At 43.0% G+C, this 19,247-nt stretch overlaps 1 protein-coding gene across 19 annotated transcripts in view; it reads left to right on the top strand.

Annotated features, from left to right (window-relative positions):
• Positions 1-19,247, top strand: part of LOC124061592 (neuronal cell adhesion molecule-like) — a 68,298-nt gene that overhangs the window by 39,750 nt on the left and 9,301 nt on the right. For 6 of the 19 annotated variants that reach the window (XM_046393584.1, XM_046393564.1, XM_046393569.1 and 3 more), the window contains exons 3-26: positions 5,103-5,256; positions 6,357-6,368; positions 6,933-7,038; positions 8,099-8,292; positions 8,680-8,802; positions 9,391-9,561; positions 10,037-10,093; positions 11,170-11,281; positions 11,393-11,577; positions 11,767-11,901; positions 12,240-12,383; positions 12,489-12,600; positions 12,682-12,848; positions 13,382-13,529; positions 13,711-13,835; positions 14,150-14,179; positions 14,936-15,037; positions 15,952-16,149; positions 16,390-16,460; positions 16,715-16,940; positions 17,056-17,171; positions 17,252-17,447; positions 18,090-18,212; positions 18,656-18,832. In XM_046393584.1, the coding sequence (XP_046249540.1) occupies positions 5,166-5,256; positions 6,357-6,368; positions 6,933-7,038; positions 8,099-8,292; positions 8,680-8,802; positions 9,391-9,561; positions 10,037-10,093; positions 11,170-11,281; positions 11,393-11,577; positions 11,767-11,901; positions 12,240-12,383; positions 12,489-12,600; positions 12,682-12,848; positions 13,382-13,529; positions 13,711-13,835; positions 14,150-14,179; positions 14,936-15,037; positions 15,952-16,149; positions 16,390-16,460; positions 16,715-16,940; positions 17,056-17,171; positions 17,252-17,447; positions 18,090-18,212; positions 18,656-18,832 (3,121 nt within the window). In that variant the 5' untranslated portion in view covers positions 5,103-5,165. Of the gene's footprint in view, positions 1-5,102; positions 5,257-6,356; positions 6,369-6,932; positions 7,039-8,098; positions 8,293-8,679; positions 8,803-9,390; positions 9,562-10,036; positions 10,094-11,169; positions 11,282-11,392; positions 11,578-11,766; positions 11,902-12,239; positions 12,384-12,488; positions 12,601-12,681; positions 12,849-13,381; positions 13,530-13,710; positions 13,836-14,149; positions 14,180-14,935; positions 15,038-15,951; positions 16,150-16,389; positions 16,461-16,714; positions 16,941-17,055; positions 17,172-17,251; positions 17,448-18,089; positions 18,213-18,655; positions 18,833-19,247 lie in introns of those variants that run through there. The other 13 variants (XM_046393568.1, XM_046393571.1, XM_046393576.1 and 10 more) reach the window with 9 other exon arrangements.

The raw sequence follows: 19,247 nt of genomic DNA, 5'->3' as shown, positions 1-19,247 counted from the left end.
CTGAACAACAGGACCCCAATTCATATGTTAACCAATTATTTGCATACGGCCCCACAATTATAAAAGCTAATGAGAAGATTATGGGAAACGCATGCTGAAGCCGGGACGCGGAATTTCTATTGTGATCCTGGCATTAGTCAAAGCCACTGAACACTCAACCTCATACATCACGGCTGTTATTCATATCACCGCTAATGCCTGTTCACGACATTAGCTGTGAATCCACACCCCAACAAATGTAATGTTCCTTTCAGCTTTTCTTCAAAAGGTTAAAAGAGATATAACTTTAAATTTAAATCTCTTATGATTGCGAATTTCTTACCTTTGAGAACAAAATAAAGGCGTTTCTCACTGTCTTCTACATGAGGGCCTTTCAAGTGATGTCCTGCTCCTCCATAGGCGTGTAATGGCAAAGAGAAATGGGCGCACGGCCCTGAGTTTGAATACCATGCAGTGACATCCTGAACTGCAGTGGGAGCACAGAGCAGCCTCAGAAAAATAAACTCTTCCAACCGTATCCGTTTTCTCATCACCGCGTTCCCGACTGCGGAGCTATTCTCATCATTATACTCCCACACTGAGCCATCTGTAGGGGATCCCTGCTGCTGCAATAAGGCCATACTGAGGATCACAAACCCACAATTGCATGAACCACAGCATAGCAATGGCATTGATTATAGGAGTTAATTAGGGTGCTTGGCATGAGAGAGAAGCTCGTCTTTCATCATCGATGTTAAAACCGTACAGTACTGATGCAACAGCAGCGATTTTGTTAATGTTGCAGTGTTGCATCACTATTGTTTGGCACAGACAATGGCAGCATATTCACTAGCGGTTAGCATAAAGCATATGAAGTAGTATTATCTGTTGCTGAACGAGAAATTCAATTGGACTTTTTTCCCCTGCTGACTGCTTTTCACTTATACTGTGGTGTGCTTCAGTTCTCAGTGCTCGTGCCCCTGTCAGCTCCATCTGTGTGCTCAGACATGTCCTGACCCTCGCCTTCTGCAGCCAGCCTGCTTGAATGTGTGTATGCGCGTCGCTGTATGTGCTTCGTCTCTGACATGTGCACAAAACCAATTAGTTGTGGGACGGTGAAGTAGCTGGCTATGGGAAAATGACAATGGAGTAATTGAAGAGGCTGGCTGAATGAGAGAGGCCAGACAGCTCAATGCAGCTGTTACACAAGTGCTGAGTGTTTTTTCCATGGACAAAATGAACAGAGAGAAAAGCGAGTAGTGATTGAAGGTGGTCTCATGTAGCTGTAGACAGTAATTAACATTGCCTTTCACTTTGCTGACATTCTTTTTTAGTTAAGACACACAACTGGTTGTGCAGTGGCATTTGAAGGCCTTCAACAGTGGCCTTGCATTCTTTAGTTCATTTAATGCAAATCATCACCGTTAATCATTTTGTTATCCTTTTGTTGCTGTTGTGGTTCAGTTTTGAATGTGTTTTTTCAACCTTTCCAGGCAGCCAATGACTCGCATTTCTTGCACTTTCATTTCTGAAATTTGTGGATTTGAATCAGCAGACCTCCTTCAAGGTGAACGTCGAGTTAAACATTGATGGAGATTTTATTTTCATGTCTTTGCACATATAAATAAAAAATCAATGGCTGAATTGCTGTGCAAGAAATGCAATGGAAAAATATCAAAAGAATACATTTCAAGACGCACAGCAAACCTGATGTTGTTCTCGTCAGCTTTATGAAGAGTTTTAGTGTCTTTCAGTTTGCCCACAACAACAAAGTACCACCATAGCGTTGTTTTTAGCAAAGAATCCCCCGCAAAAGTCTTCACTCTACCTGGCAGACAGACACAGATAACATGTTTCTAGTAAATATGGTCTCCTTAGGAGCAGCTACTGAGCCAAATATTTCCTTCAACATCACGAGTTGGTGGAGAACAACACCAAGCTTAAAAGAGAGTAAACGCTGAATTTCAGTATTAGCCAGAAACACAACTGAATACAAATGTGTCCACTGTATCTGCTGGTTGTGTAAATTGTGTAAATTGTGCTTGTAAATTTTTTCCATTGCTTCCAAGTGACCAAAACAATCAGTTAATGTAGGTTTAAAGAGTTAAAACTTGCCAAAAATGCTGGAATGGTCCTTTAAGTACTCTGACAGTTGCTTTCCGTGCCTTTAATAGCTTTTGAGGATGAGGTTTTCTAAGTGAGACAGTAACTCAGTTCATCATCCTCTTAGCCTCATCTGTTTTGAAAAATAGCTAAAATTCCTCGCTGGAAGTGTCCTTACCAACCTATCTTGTGTCTTTCTAACAGACCATTTCCTGTTTGATTTTATCAGCCGCCTGACAGCTTTTGGCACAGTGTTCCCAACAGTACTGTGTTTTTATCTCAGCCTCAGCAGGCTGGGCTGAAGTGAGCTTTATTTACTTCGACTTTCCCAGTTCTGTCAGCACAAGATGCATGGGAAGGTTCAACAGTTGGGATGGATGCTTTGTGATTGTGTGTCCTCTTGAAGAATTGTATATTCAGATGAGAAATGGGCTTTGAGCTGTAGTTCCTTATTTAAGATGCAGGGCTACTTTAGCTTCATCTCAAAATTTACTCATTATACAAACTTTTGCCTCATTACACATCAGTAAAGTGAAGGTTTTAGAATCAAGAATAGGATATTTTAATAGGATATTTTAATCATTTTTATGCCCACTGCTCAGGCAGCGGATGTCAGAAGTTTTAGACTCTTGTGGTTGGTTCCTTGTCCTAAGAGCCCCACTTGATTTTCCACTGTCTTCCAGCTGTGAGAGAGATGTAAGGGGTTGGGCTCTGTATCACTGCAGCTCACGGGGATAATTATAGCACACATACAGACAAAGGAATACAGACACACATACACAGTATGCACACAAAGACACACATGCTGACCGGCTTGAGCTGAGCTGCTACACCTCATTAAATTGGGAAATGAATCCTGGACGAAGCCCTGGCTCCTTTCCAGATAAGAATCACCAGGCTTTCTGGGATTCACCATAAAATTTATAATGAACACATTTTTTCTGTTGCTGTCACAGGCTGCTCTATTCGTCTCTTCACCTGCAACTGTGCACAGCCAAGCACAGCCTGCATTTCGAGTTCATCTGCAAATTATATTGATCTTAATAACTTTTCAAATTAACGAAATTGAACTGGCACTGAGAACATATTACAATGCAATATTTTACTAATCATCATGAATGGATTTTGCATTAAAGACGCCTGATGGTAAATTTCTAAAACACCGATGGCAAAACTCTGTTGCAGGTTTTCTCCTCAGTATGAGTTCAGCACCCCTGCCTGCGGCCTGTAAATGAGCTTGATGAAATTGCCCCCCCCCCCCCCCGGATCTTTTTATGTCAAATCCCAAGCCAGAGCTGCCTGATGGTATCCACAGCAGTGTGATTGGCTGCCCTCGGCGAATAATACAGGCCCTCCCTGGAGAGGTGTAGCGAAAGCTGGGGGCAGCAGACATTAGCCTCGGTCTCTTCCCATGTTACCAGACACACCGGCTCTGGGGCCGATACTGAGTCATGACTGTAGGGCAGCGCTAACAAATACATCAGTTCTCCAAGGAGGACCGGGCCAAGGGTCTGACTGCCTGGCTGTCTAGCCTCTGGTCCCAGACACAGCTTTCTCCACCTCATCTGCAGCCCTGGCCTGACCCACACCCACGGGCAGCAGAGAGAGCCGTGCACGCGGCTCCACCTTTAATGGGCTCGATTTGGTTCTCCCATGCGCTAACCGGGCATTAATATCCTAAATTTGATAGTGTGCTTTTGTGATAACACCGCAAATTAGTCTGCCTGAGCTCTAAATTAAGCGGTGACATTTTAATATTGAACCAGCGGATGCCTTGGGTAAGACAGGCAGGAGACTGAGATAAAAACAGGTCAGGCTGCACTTGTTTAAAGACAGGAAAAACGACTCCTCGTGAGTTCTGTTTCCTCATTCTTCATTCTCATTGTTTGCAAACATTACAAAATGAATGAATTATGCTCAGCCTTTCTTTGTTACAGTGCTGAATTATACAGATGAATATGAATCAAAGTGAGTAAAGTCATTAGGACTTACTCTCCTCTGACACCGGTTTGACCCTGACGGAGATTATTACAGCATTTGCATTTTGCTATCATTCCTTTTTAGCTGACTTAATAAATAATTGCTCCTGGTTGGAGGAAGGTGTGATATGGAAACATGAGCTGCCTGGCAACAAGAGAAGGATTTCAAACCAAGTATGCTCAGTGCAGTACTTACATTTCTCTTTTGCTCTCCAGTTTATTCAGAGTCCGTCCGCCACTGGTGCTGTAATGGAGGCATAATTGGATTTTCTTGTGTAACAAAAGAAAATCCTTGCTTCATTAACAGTTAATCAATGGCCAATTAGCTTTTCACCGTTTTTTTTCAAACCTGTAAACAAGCAGCCTTGCTTGAACCTGAACGCCCCGTTGAACTTGTACCATCTGTCCCCGTTGAACGGTGTCTGCTGAGAGGTCACATATCTAAGATCTGCTCAGTCACACACGTTGTTTCGCACCACAACAATCTCATGAACGAATGATGGCTCATTGTCTGAAATCTGACCTCATTGCCCATCACTGTGCTGCTGGCTCTCTGTCAGTCAGTCAATCAAATTGATAAAGCTGAGAGTGAAATGGAAAGTAAAGTGAGTGTCCCCTTGTCTTGTCCCTTGGCATGTCATCTGCCAGCTGACGTGATCGATATGGCAGAGAAGCCTAATGGCATCGTGGCCACGGCAGTGATTAGCCGAGCAAAATGAGCCCGTGTGGGCCCCGTTGGTCCTTACTGGAGTGCACTAGATCAAAAAGATAGCTTCCAGCAAACTGCACTGCATGGCAACTAACATCGATCTGTGGCCAGAGCTATATGTGCCTGTCTCTCTCCCATTCTCTCCCTCTTTCTCTCTCTCTCTCTCTCTCTCTTTCTGTTACCAGCTGATGAAAACAAGTCAGAACAAACTCGGTATTATGGCTGATAGCCACAGTAACTGGATCCGCTATACAACACAGTTATCCCTGTTCCTGCTTCTATGCTCTTTCCTCTGACGCTGCCTCTCTCTTTCTGTCTTCCTCTCCCCGTAGACGGTGTGACCGAGCAGAGAGGTGGGCCGTCGCTGTATTTCGGGTGCCAGACCTTTGCTTCACATGCTGATGATGGAGAGGAGGAGGATGGATGCAGCGCTCTTGGTGCTGTTTCTGGGAAACCTCGCCGCCGCGTTGGAGGTCCCACTATACCGTAAGGCAGCAGATCACACGATGACGAACGGACTAATGTGGGGGGTTTGTTTTGTCCAGGGCTGAAGCAATTAGTCAATTGATCAATAAGTGGATCCAACAGAAAGTTTAATGGCAAGTCATTTGTCAAGCAAAAGAGCCATTTACTGGTCGCAGCTTAATAAATGTGAGGCCTTGCTGCTTTTCTTTGACATGTATGGCAGCAAGCTGAGTATGTTTGGGATTTGGACTGTGACTGGGACAATACCACCAATTTAATATGTACTATAGAGCATTTCAAAGTTAAAACACTGTCATGGCTACACGTTTGCGTTGCTGGCCAAGAAATTCTGCAGCACACAGCCCTCAGCTTTTCACTTTCACTGTTTTTTTTTTTATATGGATTAAACAAGTGAGATTTAAGATTTTTGAAAGTGCTGGTAGGCAGATGTTTTTACCTTTACTCACAGCTGGGCTTGCTATTTAGTTAAAGCCCCCTGTTTTCAGTCACTGTGTCAAGCAAAGCTAAGCTAACCAGCTGCTTGCAAGCATCCTCATATTTATTGAATGTGTACAGGAGGACGTCTGTTAAATATCAGAAAATAAAGAAAAATGAGCCAGAGGTGCCAGTTTTGTTGTTTTGGTTTTTTCTTTTAATTCAACCAGTTTAAAACCCAAAGGTATTCAGTTTTCTATTGTGTATGACAAACTGTATCAAATTCTGACTTTTATAAAGCAGCTGTTTAGTATTTTTGCTTGAAAATTGATCAAAACAATTGTTTCTGATATTTTAGTTTTGGAAGAAACTCTACATGTTGTTGCCTTGGTTTTAGACCTGGTGTTCTTCATTTTAACTGATGGGGGGTGAGGAAAAAGTTTTGCCAGCCTGACCTCCCAACACCACAGCCTGAGCTCTCTGTGGTTGTACATTTTCCACATATTGTTTGGTTGGAACTGCTGACCGCTGGAGGCTGGCATGTCTCAGCTGGGAACTGGTTTTGTTTGAACAAGGTTTGAAGGCATAAATAATGCAGGAAGATATTTTTCACCACTAATGTCTGGTTCTCTTTACTGTCACAATTTCCCCTTCTTGTTTGCTGATTCTTTGGGAAAACACTAAAGTTCTGGACAGATGTAAGTCTCAAACTAGTGTGAATTTACTGCAGAGGTTGTGTTAGCAGTTTTTTTGTGCATTAAAGATTCTTCTGTATCTTATATACTTCTGTTTTGATATTAGATTTTGTCTGTTTTTTGATGCTGAGTGTGCTTTGGAGTGGGCTTTAGCATATTGCATGCATTGATGTTTTTGCTGTTTTATTTGCTGGTTTTGTGCCTGTGTGTTGCTGCAGTGTCAGAGTATTTTTCTTTCAAGCAGTCTAGCGAAAAGCATGAGTTGTTATGTCATTTGTTTCGTCATAGTCCATTAGTTCTCCCCAGCACTCACTGAAATACATTAAGCAACGGATCATTACAATGAAGTGAAATGTACCTGAGCGTTCTGCATGCATTTCTGCTGTTGCACATGTTATGAGAGCTTTTTGTGTTTGTCAGCAAGCAGCCGCCTGGTTCGATTGAGTGGACTGAGTCTGCATATGATTGGTCATGACTGCTCGTTTGGTCGATGCGGCAACGTAAAAACGGCTTATTTATACAGTAAAGGTCATGATTGACTATCACCTGCTTTCTGATCGCCTTTAGTGCCGCAGCCGCCGACCATAACTCACCAGTCCCCCAAGGATTACATCATCGACCCACGAGAGAATATTATAATCCACTGTGAGGCGAAAGGGAACCCTCCCCCCAGGTAGGAATCTGTGAAGAGTGATTTTACATTCATGGTGCTGTTACCAAGAAAGATATCCCAGGTGTGGGTTCAACCACTACCTGTCAAATTTCAGTTCAGAGCTTCTACTGGCTGGTTGGCAAGTCTCCAGATAATATTTTTTAAAAGCTACTGTTTATTCAAACTTTATAAGTAGAGTATAATAAGTATAATAAGTAAAGAGGGTGTTGACACTCCTGCTTCTGCCAGAGGCTGATTTTAGCTAATGCCCTTGAATCTTTTGCTTTTATCCCATCCTCTTTCCTTTATGAATCTCAGTGTAACACGTGATAAATACACACACACACACACACACACACACACACACCCACACACCCTTGTGTATCTCAGTCCTTAACCCCAAGATAACCTTAAGCCTAAAAAGTCTTAAGACCTCCAAACATGCTTTAGAAGAAGTTCAGACTGACAAGCACAAAATATTTTTCAGACCCAAATCTTTTCAAGTCCTCTTTTAATCTCCTTGAAAACATAATAAGCAATAAAAGTTAAAGTACGCGGGAAAAAGAACATCTTTATGAGTTTAACAGTCAGAAACTGCTACTGCTGATCTACTTCATCCTGGCTATGTGGGATCAGGTTTAATTGGCACTGATTTACATGTTGCTAACCTCTGATTTGCCTTTCTGCAACCAAACCCCACACAGATACTGTAGCTTCTAATGTGAAAAACCTGTTCGACCTTTGGCAGAAAATTACATGTTCATGTGGGACACCATTATGCTCTGCAAGAAGCTGATTGAGAAAATAGATTTCCAGGGCATTTATTTCTATTATTGTCTTCCGGTTATTATCCCTATAACAAAAATGGTCCTCACAGGGGTACAAGTAGAAGAACGCACATACATTTTTAAGCTCCTTCTCCATGCCAACCACAGCTAACATTTGTTAAACCTTTTCTCAGTACTTCCTGTATACAGAGTGGTGCCTACATCCTTCACCAGATTATCATAACACAGTTTGCCATCAGTGGGTATGATTTACACTGTAATGACACTGTAGTGGTCTGGTTTCTGTCTCTCAGCTTCTCCTGGACGAGAAACGGGACCCACTTTGACATCGACGAGGACCCCAACGTGACCATTAAGGCTCACTCCGGGACCCTGGTGGTGGACATCAGCAGGGTCAAAGCCGAACATTACGAGTGCGTGTACCAGTGCACAGCAAGGAACAAACATGGAACTGCTGTTTCTAACAACATAGTCGTGCGACAGTCCAGTAAGTGCAGCTGTGTCGTTTCTGCCGTTTCATTTTTCATTTTCTTCCATTTACTTAATGTCATGCATATCTCACATCTTTCTCTCATCATTCTCTCCCCCACCCCCCCTTTTTTTTAACCAATTAAGTAGAATTTTCGATCTTGAAAGCACTCCTGAAAGGTACAGGTAGGCAGCAGCGTGTTTTAGTCTGCAGGATGTAACAGCAGATAGAGCGAATACTCCTTTGTGTTTTCACCTTTTGTGTATTGTTAGGTATCATCCCTCTCATCTTACCTCATCGCCTCTGTCACCGTGTCAGCCACAGCCAATTAGCAGTCCCATATTTTGTGTCAAATCATGGGACTCCTCATCCACTGATGTGTGTGTCTTTCTCCTAACAATCCAGGGTCCCCCTTGTGGTCAAAGGAGAAAATAAATCCGATATTTGTTTCGGAGGGCATGTCCTTGGTGTTGAAGTGTCAACCTCCTGCTGGGCTTCCTCCTCCCATCATTTTCTGGATGGACAGTTGTGAGTACTTTTATGTTTTGGCTGCACACATGAACACAACACACTGTTGCGTACAGTATGTCTCCTTGTGGAAAATTATTCCTCAAAGAGGCCTCATCCGTGTTCCTTGTAGTTGACGTCCTGTGTTTTAAAATAAACCTCTCTCCTCAACATCCATCCAGTAGCTGATGTGGAGCTTTGACTTGTGTCGTACTAATACTTCATCAGAACTTGCTAACTCTGTCTGCCGAGGACATGATTGAACAGCTGGGGTCAAGAATAAATTATCGGTCTCACAGTGTATTTTTCTCTAGTTTTGAGGAATCTTGCTCATGAGATTTATGCACACAGAAGTGATTTGACTTTCATTTGTGGTTCTCAGAACACATTGACATTTCTTCCCAAAAGCATCGTCTGAGTTACTTTGGATAATACACAGAAGACAACATCAGCAAGGACTGTTTCTCTGGTAGAAAGATATTCCAGTGAAAGCTAAAGAACATATACCTAATAATCTGTTACAAATGTTTGTAATTTAAACTAACATGCTCTTTAAAGAATGCATTACACACAGAAGCACTTTTAACTACATGTGTTCACACATTTCAGACTTCCAGAGACTTCCTCAGAGCAGCAGGGTATCCCAGTCCCTGAACGGTGACCTTTACTTCTCTAATGTCCTCCGAGAGGATTCGCGGAACGACTACATCTGCTACGCCCGCTTCCCATACACACAAACCATCCAGCAGAAACAACCCATCACCGTCAAGGTCCTCAGCAGTAAGTATGACTGTGTATGCGTTAAGGTCTAATGAGCTAGCAAAACTAAGACGACTCGAGTGTTAGTGTGCGTGAGTTGTATGTGCTAGCATGACTGCGTAGGAGGGAGGCAGCATTTCCTATCTGTGATTTCATCCTCAGAGATGCCAGCGGCCGTCATCCCACTAGAAAGACATATTGTCAGAGCTCTCTGCGCTATCAGCCCAGCAGGCGTTCATTATATTACTTCTGTGAGACGTTCTGTATACACACTCTCCTCCAACAACAAAGGCGGCTCTCATTCAGCCCCGCGTTTGCAGCTGACTTGAGGACAGGCTGTTCCCACAAGATTACTATCATTTTGGCTCTTTTAATTTTTTTTTTTTTTTTTTTAATTCTGAGTGCTCTGTTGTTAAGTTTTTAACACACGTGTTTTGTTGTTTTTCTCATGTGCCCTCATGATTTTAACTTGTGGAGTGTTTCTGTTGTGTTATAGCGGATGCAATCAATGAGACAATGGCAGCTTTTTACAATGACACAGACTTATTTAGTGGTGAGTTTTGGCGCCTCATAGTGTTTACACCTCAACCTTAAGCTCCAGACTCTAGATTTTTACCCACTAACATCAACCCTCCAACCTGACAACCCAAGGCTTTTTACACTCTCACTGATTTATTTCGTGATGAGATCTGGCACCCCCTAGTGTTTACCCCACAGCATACCAACTGTAGCCGGTACCCACTAACACTAACCCCTCAGTCCAACAGTCCAAGTTGTTCCTGTCTTTACCCTCTGTCACTCCTGCTCTAACCAATCAAAACCTCTCTGGTAATTATTCACTTCCTCTTATGAATTGCTTCAACCAGCACTGCATGATGTACCCACTGAGAAGATTGTGACAACATATTAACAGTCATTAAATAATTAAACGTATTACAAATGAAAATCCGTTGTTGATAAATAAACCTAATCCTAAGACAAATCCTTAAAGTATAAATATGTTAAAATCCTCCTTTTTTGTTTGTGTTTTCGCTGTCAAACAACCAGCTGCAATCTTCATTTTAAAAATCACTCTTTCTCTGAAGCCCTTCACCTAGTTGTTCATTTCTCTGTCACCAGTCATCATTTTCCTCTCACTTCATTAGCAGATCTTTAATTTTTCTCTTTATCTGAAAACACACTACTCATTGGCTAACCCCAAACATGCAAGCAGTTTGATCATCAAGCTGCTCACATGCCAGGGCGTTCAGTTATCATCATCGCCATAATCATAAACATTTGGTCTGATTGTTTTATTGTTAGTTTAGCAGATTGCTTCTTTGCCGGTTCAGTAGCAAATCTTCATGTCTCCAAAAACCCCAGGCAGCAATTCATTAACAACAGAACAAAAAGCAGTACAATTAAATGCAACATGGCTATAAAATTTACATCTGGCCATAAATTGTGAATTGTGGTCTGTAATGATGAGGCTGCAGTGCCTGTGACCTTCTGTAGGAGAGAGGTTTCATTGTACAACAGTCAAGTGAGGACTGTGACCGTGAAGGGCCTGGTTCTGGCCTCAGTCTGTGCTTTGTTGTGAACTTATGCAGAAGAGTTGGTGATGTTTTGTGTATCTCTGTGCGACTGTAGAAGAACCAGCATATAAGAGGAAGCCGTCCTTCCTCATCCCATTTGGCCCCTCCAGCTCTAAGACAGTGTTGAGAGGACAGGTGCTGGAGATGGAGTGTATTGCCGAAGGACTGTAAGTGAAAGAATCCACCATTACTTCAGTCCTGAAAGCCTCAAGTGCCCACCTGCTAGAGTGCCATCATCACTCTTTGTCTTCCCCCCTCCCCTCTGTCTTTGGTTCCAGACCTACCCCTGAAATCTCCTGGGACAAAGTGGGCGGCGATCTCCCTGCCAGGCGTACGTCTTTCCTGCACTACCAGAGGACCCTTCGTATTGTGAACGTGTCAGAGTCGGACGCGGGAGTATACCACTGCACGGCCAGGAATGAGCTGGGCTCAGTGCACCACATTATCAACGTCATGGTCAAAGGTGTGCCTGAGCTGAAATGTACAGCGTCCCATCAGGCCTTTCACTCACCACGTGGCAGCTCAGTCACTTCTTCTTTCTGTCTCTTCCTTCTCCCTCCGTCTCGTAATTGATTTATGCACAGATGCCAACAGGGCAGTGTGTTCAGTGATTAATTCTGCATCCTTCTGCTGTGCTCTCTTCTGTTTTCAGCTGCTCCATATTGGATCAGTAGCGCTCCCAGGAATCTTGTTCTAGCTCCAGGAGAGAACGGTGTGCTGACCTGCAGGGCCAGTGGCACGCCAAAGCCATCCATCACCTGGGCTATGAATGGCATCCCTATAGAGAGTGAGTGCAACCTCATCCTATTTTCCACCTAAGAGAGACTCAATCTAACTAAATCTAAAATGACCACTCAAGTAAATAAGTCTTCAAATCTGACCAAGCATTTAATTCCAGATTTAAGTACAGATTCCAACAATCATTGCTTAAGACACATTTTGGTTGCTACTCAAAAACTATGAAGGTCTCATACTCAGCCTAACACGAGGCATTCATAAATCAAAGCCGAATTTTTGTTTGGCAACCAAGAACTCCTCAGAAAGCTCCTGTCAGCATGTTTGAAGCTTCTCCACAAGAATTCAAACAATCAACAATCATCTCCGGCCCATGTTATCCATTAACAGATTCCCCAAAGGATCTTAGCAGAAAGGTGGAGGACGACACCATCATCTTCACCGATGTGCAGACTGGATCCAGCGCCGTCTACCAGTGTAATGTCTCCAACGAATACGGTTACCTCCTGGCCAACGCCTTCGTCAATGTCCTCTGTAAGTTCATTACACAAAAACCATTTGTATTAGAATACTGTTTTCCGTTTGCATTGATTTCTGGAGAGTAATAACATGGCAATAATTGCTGCTGCATCACTGCAGCGGAGCCGCCCAGAGTGCTGACACAAGCCAACAAAGTCTACCAGGTCATCAAAAACCACCGGGCCCTGATAGACTGCACTTCCTTTGGGTCACCCATCCCTAAAATTACATGGTGAGTTAATGAACTTTTAGCAGAGGAACATGTTGTACTGTGCTTCCCCTTAAGCTCAATGTGGCTGCCTCTCTGTCTCAGGTTCAAAGACAGTCGGTCCAGCACCCTGGACGGAGACCCCTACATCCTTCATGACAATGGGACCTTAGAGATTCGTGTCGCTCAAGCCCACAATAGTGGCAAATACATCTGTGTAGCCAGGAACAGCCTCGGTATCAATGAGAATCACGTCTACCTTGAAATCAAAGGTGAGAGTCTTTCAGCGCTGAAGATATTAACATAATGAGACATAAATAATATCAAGATATAAATAATATTGTTTTATTCAAAATCAATGCATCAATGTATTTGCTGAGGCTTTTTGACAAGAAGCCTCGATCAGAGCAGGGAAAGGGAGCTCTCTTTCCAAAGGACACATCATGTAAACAACAATTAACAGAAAGAAAATGCAATTTTATACTTGCAAGAGAGTGGGTGGTGTTGATGACGTATAGGTTATGTGAGTTGAAATGGAAGAAAACTACAAGTTATTTCTGTTTACGGCTTCGTTTCTGTCAAAGATTATGATGTTTAGTCACAGAACAAGCAATTTTATTACATAAATTTGGTGTAATTGTCAGTGTCTATTTTTTGTTAATAAAAATAATTTTTGCAGCCCTAATATTAACCTTTGAAGTCCTATTCCAAACGTGATTTATAGAATTTGTGCTCATACCTATGAGACTGTTTTGATTAAATTCAAACTGGACCTCCTCCTCGTCCTCCTCCTGCTTCCCACCAGAGCCCACCCGAATCCTGAAGCAGCCAGAGTACAAAATGGTCCAGAAAGGCAGGTCTGTGGTGTTTGAGTGTAAGGTGAAACACGACCCCTCGCTCATCCCCACCATGACGTGGCTCAAAGACGATGGAGAGCTGCCTGATGACGAGAGGTCAGAGCTGTCTTGTGTAACCCTGTGTCTGCTGTCTCTCTGCATTAGCTTTAAAGAGTAAATTTACCTTTAATGACGTTGTGCTGTTGAGCGTAATACAGTTTGTTTTTGTTTCCTCATTAATGCGGTTAAACTTATCGTATGTAGTGCTGAACCGTGCGTTTGAATGCTTTGTTTTCAGATTGACTGTGGACATCGACAGCCTCACCATCGCTGATGTGACAGAGAACGATGCGGGGGTGTACACCTGCATCCAGAACACCACTCTGGACCAGGATTCAGCCAGCGCTGAGCTCACTGTTGTCGGTAAGCTCAGGCTGTGCGGGAGCTCAATTTCACTGACTCAAAACAGACTCACAAATTATTTAAGTCTCCATCTCGGGTCTTCCCAGAAAAGTGAATCTGTCCAATAACTTGCACAACAGATTGCCTTTCAGCCCTTCAAGGTTAATTGCCAGTGAGTTTACTTAGGAGGGCCTGCGCGGCTTTAGTCAGCTATCGTGTCAGCAGCATGAATATTTGATTCTTAGCTTCTCAGCGAGCCAGATAATCTTCTTTGTTTTATCATGGCTGACTGACCACTGAACTCCATATTTTGCTCCCACCCTCCTGCCTGGCAGAGGCCTCGCCGACACCAGCAGTCGTCCACGGTAAACCTGCAGTTCACATGACCGCCCGGATGTGTTCTGCTGACATCGGGCTTGTCGTGCTTGTTTTGGTGTTTCTGTTAAGTGAAGCATGTTGTGGCCTGAAGATTTGCTTTTGACGGTCACGGAACGTTTTCACTTCTTTCTTTTCTTTGCTTGTTTTATCAGCATTTACTCGTGTTTCTTTTTCTGTAAGTTGTTATTTTTTTTTCATAAGTTTGAATGCGTTAAACCTCTGATGCAGACGTTAAACATTTAGGGGAAGCAATTTCCTCTCACACTTGAGTGTAAAGATAATTTAAAGCAGACATCTCCCCCGTTGCACCACTTGGGATCTTTTCAACTGCACAATCTCCTCATTTCCTGATTACTCATTTATTCCAAGCATGCGTTCGGCTTTATCATTACAATTTATAAACATGAGCTCCTATTTAGTCTCACCAGTGAGCCTGAGACTCTGTTCCATGCAGAGTCATTACGGGGGATGTTCAGTTGAGCATCAGTCGTTTCATATGCATGTTTCATCAAACACCATCGTCAAATGGAAAATGTCGAGAAATAGGCGAATAACTCAAAGATGTGCTCGATTAAACAAACATTCTTAGCGTTTATTTTGATTCTGGTATCACAGAAATAAAATTGCGCAACCAAATATCTTCTTTTGTCCTTCGTGGATGCTTCATCTTCATGTGGCATGAACACTTCATAATGCACTGTATCTGTGTGTTGATGTTGCTGTGTGTGCTGCTTCTCCACCAGAGCGACCCGACCCCCCAACTGACCTTGAGCTCACGGACAAGAAAAAGAGGAGTGTTCAGCTCACTTGGACTCCTGGGGATGAGCATAACAATCCTATTCAGAGTATGTCTTGTGTGTGTGTGTGTGTGTGGGGGGGGGGGGGGGTCTGTGTGTGTGCACATGTTTGTGTGTGTACACTGTATGTGTATGAGTTCAGCGAATTTTGATTTAGTCTTGAATTGACAAAAGATCTGTCTCTAAGTACAAATATAAACCACTGGAGTAATCCTATAATTAATGACACCTTTGGCATTAAGCTGCCTCTCTCAAGCAGCAGTAGGGGATATGTGAATAAAATCAGCATGATCTACAGTATAGTCTGCAAAAGTCCTCAAATCTGTCTCCTCAGATTCAGCCACTCTAATGATATATAGATAGATACTTTAGTGATCCCAAGGGAAATTCAAGCATACAGTAGCCCATTACAGCAGTGTAGGTTAGTCAAAAGTAAGCAAACAAACAACCACACAAGGCCTAACTGTTAGTGGCCATCAAAAGAGACCGGAAAAAGTTTGTAGTTTCTTCAGTGACAGACAACACAGACGACACTGAGTCCCATGTACAGAAGGTTGAAACCCCTTCATAGCAACGAGCCGGATTTGAGTCCAGCCTGCTGTCTTTGGCTGCATGTCTTCCCTTCTCTCCGACTCCCCGTTTCCTGTCACATTCTCTGATTGTCATTAAAGGCATAAATGCCCTTCCCAAACAAAAGGAAAAAAGAAAAACCTTAACCACAAAAATCTCTCTAACCACAACTGCAGCTTAATCTCTGCTGTCTGTTAGTAAACGCATCGTTCCATGAAAACATTTTTAAAAAGCTGTAATGTCCTTTTTGCACTTTTGGTTCTTTTTTGAGTTGCAGTATGCAGGATAATAATAATAATGAAAACAGTCGTTCCAGTTAAGCAAATGTACTGCCACAGTGTATAAAGAGTCTACTTATCTACGATTTGTGTCAATTTTTGTGTTTTGTACAGAATTTCTGATTCAGTATGAAGACTCCCTGCACCACCGTGGCCACTGGCACAATCTAACTGAGGTCCCTGGAACCAAGACGACAGCTCACCTCAAACTGTCACCCTACGTCCACTACACCTTCAGAGTTCTGGCCTACAACGCTGTGGGTTTCAGCCACCCCAGTTTCCCCTCCAGAATGTTCAAGACAGAAGCTGCAGGTACAAACTCAGCAGCCTCAACCCTTTGATTGTGGAGTTTCGTTCTGTAAAATCTGTGTATCTGTGATTTAACAAACAGATCATCTGTTTGTTTTCATTCTATCTTGGAAATCAGAACTGTTTTGTGAGAAAACATTAATGTGCGTCAGCTTTTGTCAGAAACAAATCGAGCCCCAGTGAAAAGGTTTTCCTTGAGATAATGTTTCATTTTGTCTTTGTTTTTATTTTTTATTCTTTTAGCTCCAGACGAGAACCCAACAGGTGTACAGGGATTTGGGACGGAACATAATAATCTTGTAATCTCATGGAAGGTAATAAAGTTGTATAAGGCTATCTGTTTTAATCCTGAGGTATTTACTGTTGTCAGGGGAGTACCAGAGACATTGAAGTGTTCTTGTACTGTGAAGCCGGATTTTGTTATTTCCTCGTCTCATGAGCTTCCTATTTGTTCTTACTTTTATCTCTTTTTTTGTTGTTTTTTTCCACCAAAAGGTACATTCAGCCTTTTGTCTGAAAAAGTAACGTATTGTAAGACAGGTGACATTTAAAATGTTCCTCTCTGCAGCCGCTGTCAGGCCTGCAGTCCAACGGTCCAGGTCTTCACTATAAAGTGATGTGGAGGCAGAAGGCGGTGGACAGTGACTGGACCGCAGTGACCGTGTCGAACAACTCCAGGTTTGTTGTGTCTGGAACGCCCACGTTTGTTCCGTACGAGCTAAAGGTTCAGGCTGTGAACGACCATGGAGCCGGACCCGAGCCCGCTATCGCCCACGGCCACTCAGGAGAGGACTGTGAGTTAAACACACACTTTGCACCATGAGAGTCTGAAACATTTGACTGATAAACTGCAACATTTACTCAGTATGGCTTCCTTTTGTATTTAGCTGTCAATGTGTTGTGTTTCAGTGCCAGCAGCAGCTCCAGAAAACGTGCAGGCCATGGTGCTGAACAGCACTTTGGCAGAGATACACTGGGATCCCGTGCCCTCTAAATTAATACGGGGATATCTCAAAGGATTTAAGGTACAAAAAGACAACATGCAGTTGTGACATGTACAGCAGTCCAAGTGAAACACTCACTGTATACTAACCCTGTCTCGTAGGTGTACTACTGGAGAGAGCGCAGCCTTCACAAGCACAACCCCCACCAGCAGGTCTTGACCTTCAGTGGGAACCACAGCCACGGTGTGCTGCCTGGTCTGCACCCCTTCAGTCTCTACTCGTTCAATGTCAGGGTTTTTAACGGCAAGGGAGAGGGTCCCCCAAGCCCCACCCAGCAGTTTGAGACACCTGAAGGAGGTACAAGAGGAATTCTTTCTTTTTCTTTCTTGACTAACGCTGATTTTGTTGTTGATGTTTGATATATTAGTAGTAATACTCTAAGATCATAAGCTCAAATGTAAAATCAGCTTCAGTTCAATTCATTTTGGTCATGAAAGACCTTTTTACTAACAAATTAAAAGGTACCGTTCAGAAATATTTGAAATAGTTATGTGTCTGATTGGCATTCTCTGTCTCCTTCACTGAAAAATCCCAAATCTGTGAATATGCAAGTACACTATATGGACAAAAGTATTAGGACAAACCACTTTCTGTTGAATTCAGGTTATGGGGTTGTCTTACAGGGGTTGGACTCGGCCCCTGACTTCCAGTGAAGTTAAATCTTAATGCTTCATCATACCAAGACATTTTGGACATTTTGCTATGCTTCCAACTTTGTGACAACAGTTTGTTGAAGGCCCTTTTCTATTCCAGCATGACTGTGTCCCAGTGCACAAGCAAAGCTCCATAAAGACATGGTTGGATGAGTTTGGCGTGGAAGAACTTGACTGGCTCACTCTTTGTCTCTCTTTAATCATTCCTTTCTCCTTTTGTAACCCTTTTTTAGCTTTTACTTTGACAAACTTGTGTAAAATGTTGTGATCGATGTGTTTTCTGCAGTGCCAGGGGCTCCAACTACCCTGACAGTGACCAACCTCGACCTGGACTCTCTAACGCTTGAATGGAGTCCGCCTCACGTCCGTAATGGACGCATCACCGGCTACACCCTCAAATATCAGCCAGGTGAGGCTTATACTTCCATAAGACAACAGCTGAGCTTTAATATCTTTGCCTAGTAAATATCACCTTCCTTCATGTAGTTTGTAGTTTTTGTATGTCCTCCTTTTTTCATGTCTTGTAGTGTCATCCTACTCAGACTCAGATTATTAAACACACTGGATTAGAAATAAAGGTTTAAAGTAGTCTAAGATCATTTTGTTAAAGAAGTTTTTTTTACAACATAAATTAACAGATCAACTTTTGTCACCTTCCATTCCTGAACCCCACACCTCTGTGCTCCAAATGCTGTCGTTTCCGCCTTTTTCACTATTGACACTCCTCCTCCACCTCCTCCTCTTTCTCCTCCTGCTCATCATCATCATCATACCTCTATTCAACTTACCTCACTACTTCCCAACCTACATCCCCATCCCGTTGCTCTTGTCGCCCATCCTCCACCCCTGTAGTCAATAACTCCAATGAGCTGGGCCCAGTGGAGGAGCTGGCCCTGCCCGCCAATGAGACCTCAATCACTTTGCCCAACCTCAAGCACAGCACACGCTACAAGTTTTATTTGAATGCGAAAACAGTCAGGGGAGCAGGCCCAGCCATTTCTCAGGAAGCGGTCACCATCATGGATGAAGGTAAGTCAGAAAATGCAGACTTAAAGTGCCAAATGACGTGAATAGCATTCGTGTCTCCTCAGGTGGAACAATATTTAAGGCGATTTAATGTGATTTATCTCTGTAACTTTGGTAAGATGATGCAAACATGCCAGTAATCTACAGATCAGATGTACAGCATGAAGTCCATGCAGAGTTAAAACACATCACACAAGTCCGCAGTTATGTTCCTAGTCAGTCCACCATGTACATTTTAAAGTATATATTCACAGTGTTTCGTAGCATTGTCTTTCATTTTCTGCAGTTGATATTGCATGTTGTACCATAGCTCTTCATCCATGTCCCTGTTTAGTGGAACATGAGTGCATGAGTGTGATCCAGTTGCATTGTTACACAAGGTGACCCATGCTGTTATGAAACCTCGGAGTGATCATCT

The sequence above is a fragment of the Scatophagus argus genome, chromosome 7, assembly GCF_020382885.2.
Source record: "Scatophagus argus isolate fScaArg1 chromosome 7, fScaArg1.pri, whole genome shotgun sequence".
Lineage (NCBI taxonomy): Eukaryota > Metazoa > Chordata > Actinopteri > Scatophagidae > Scatophagus > Scatophagus argus.
This window is presented reverse-complemented; position numbering and strand designations above follow the sequence as displayed.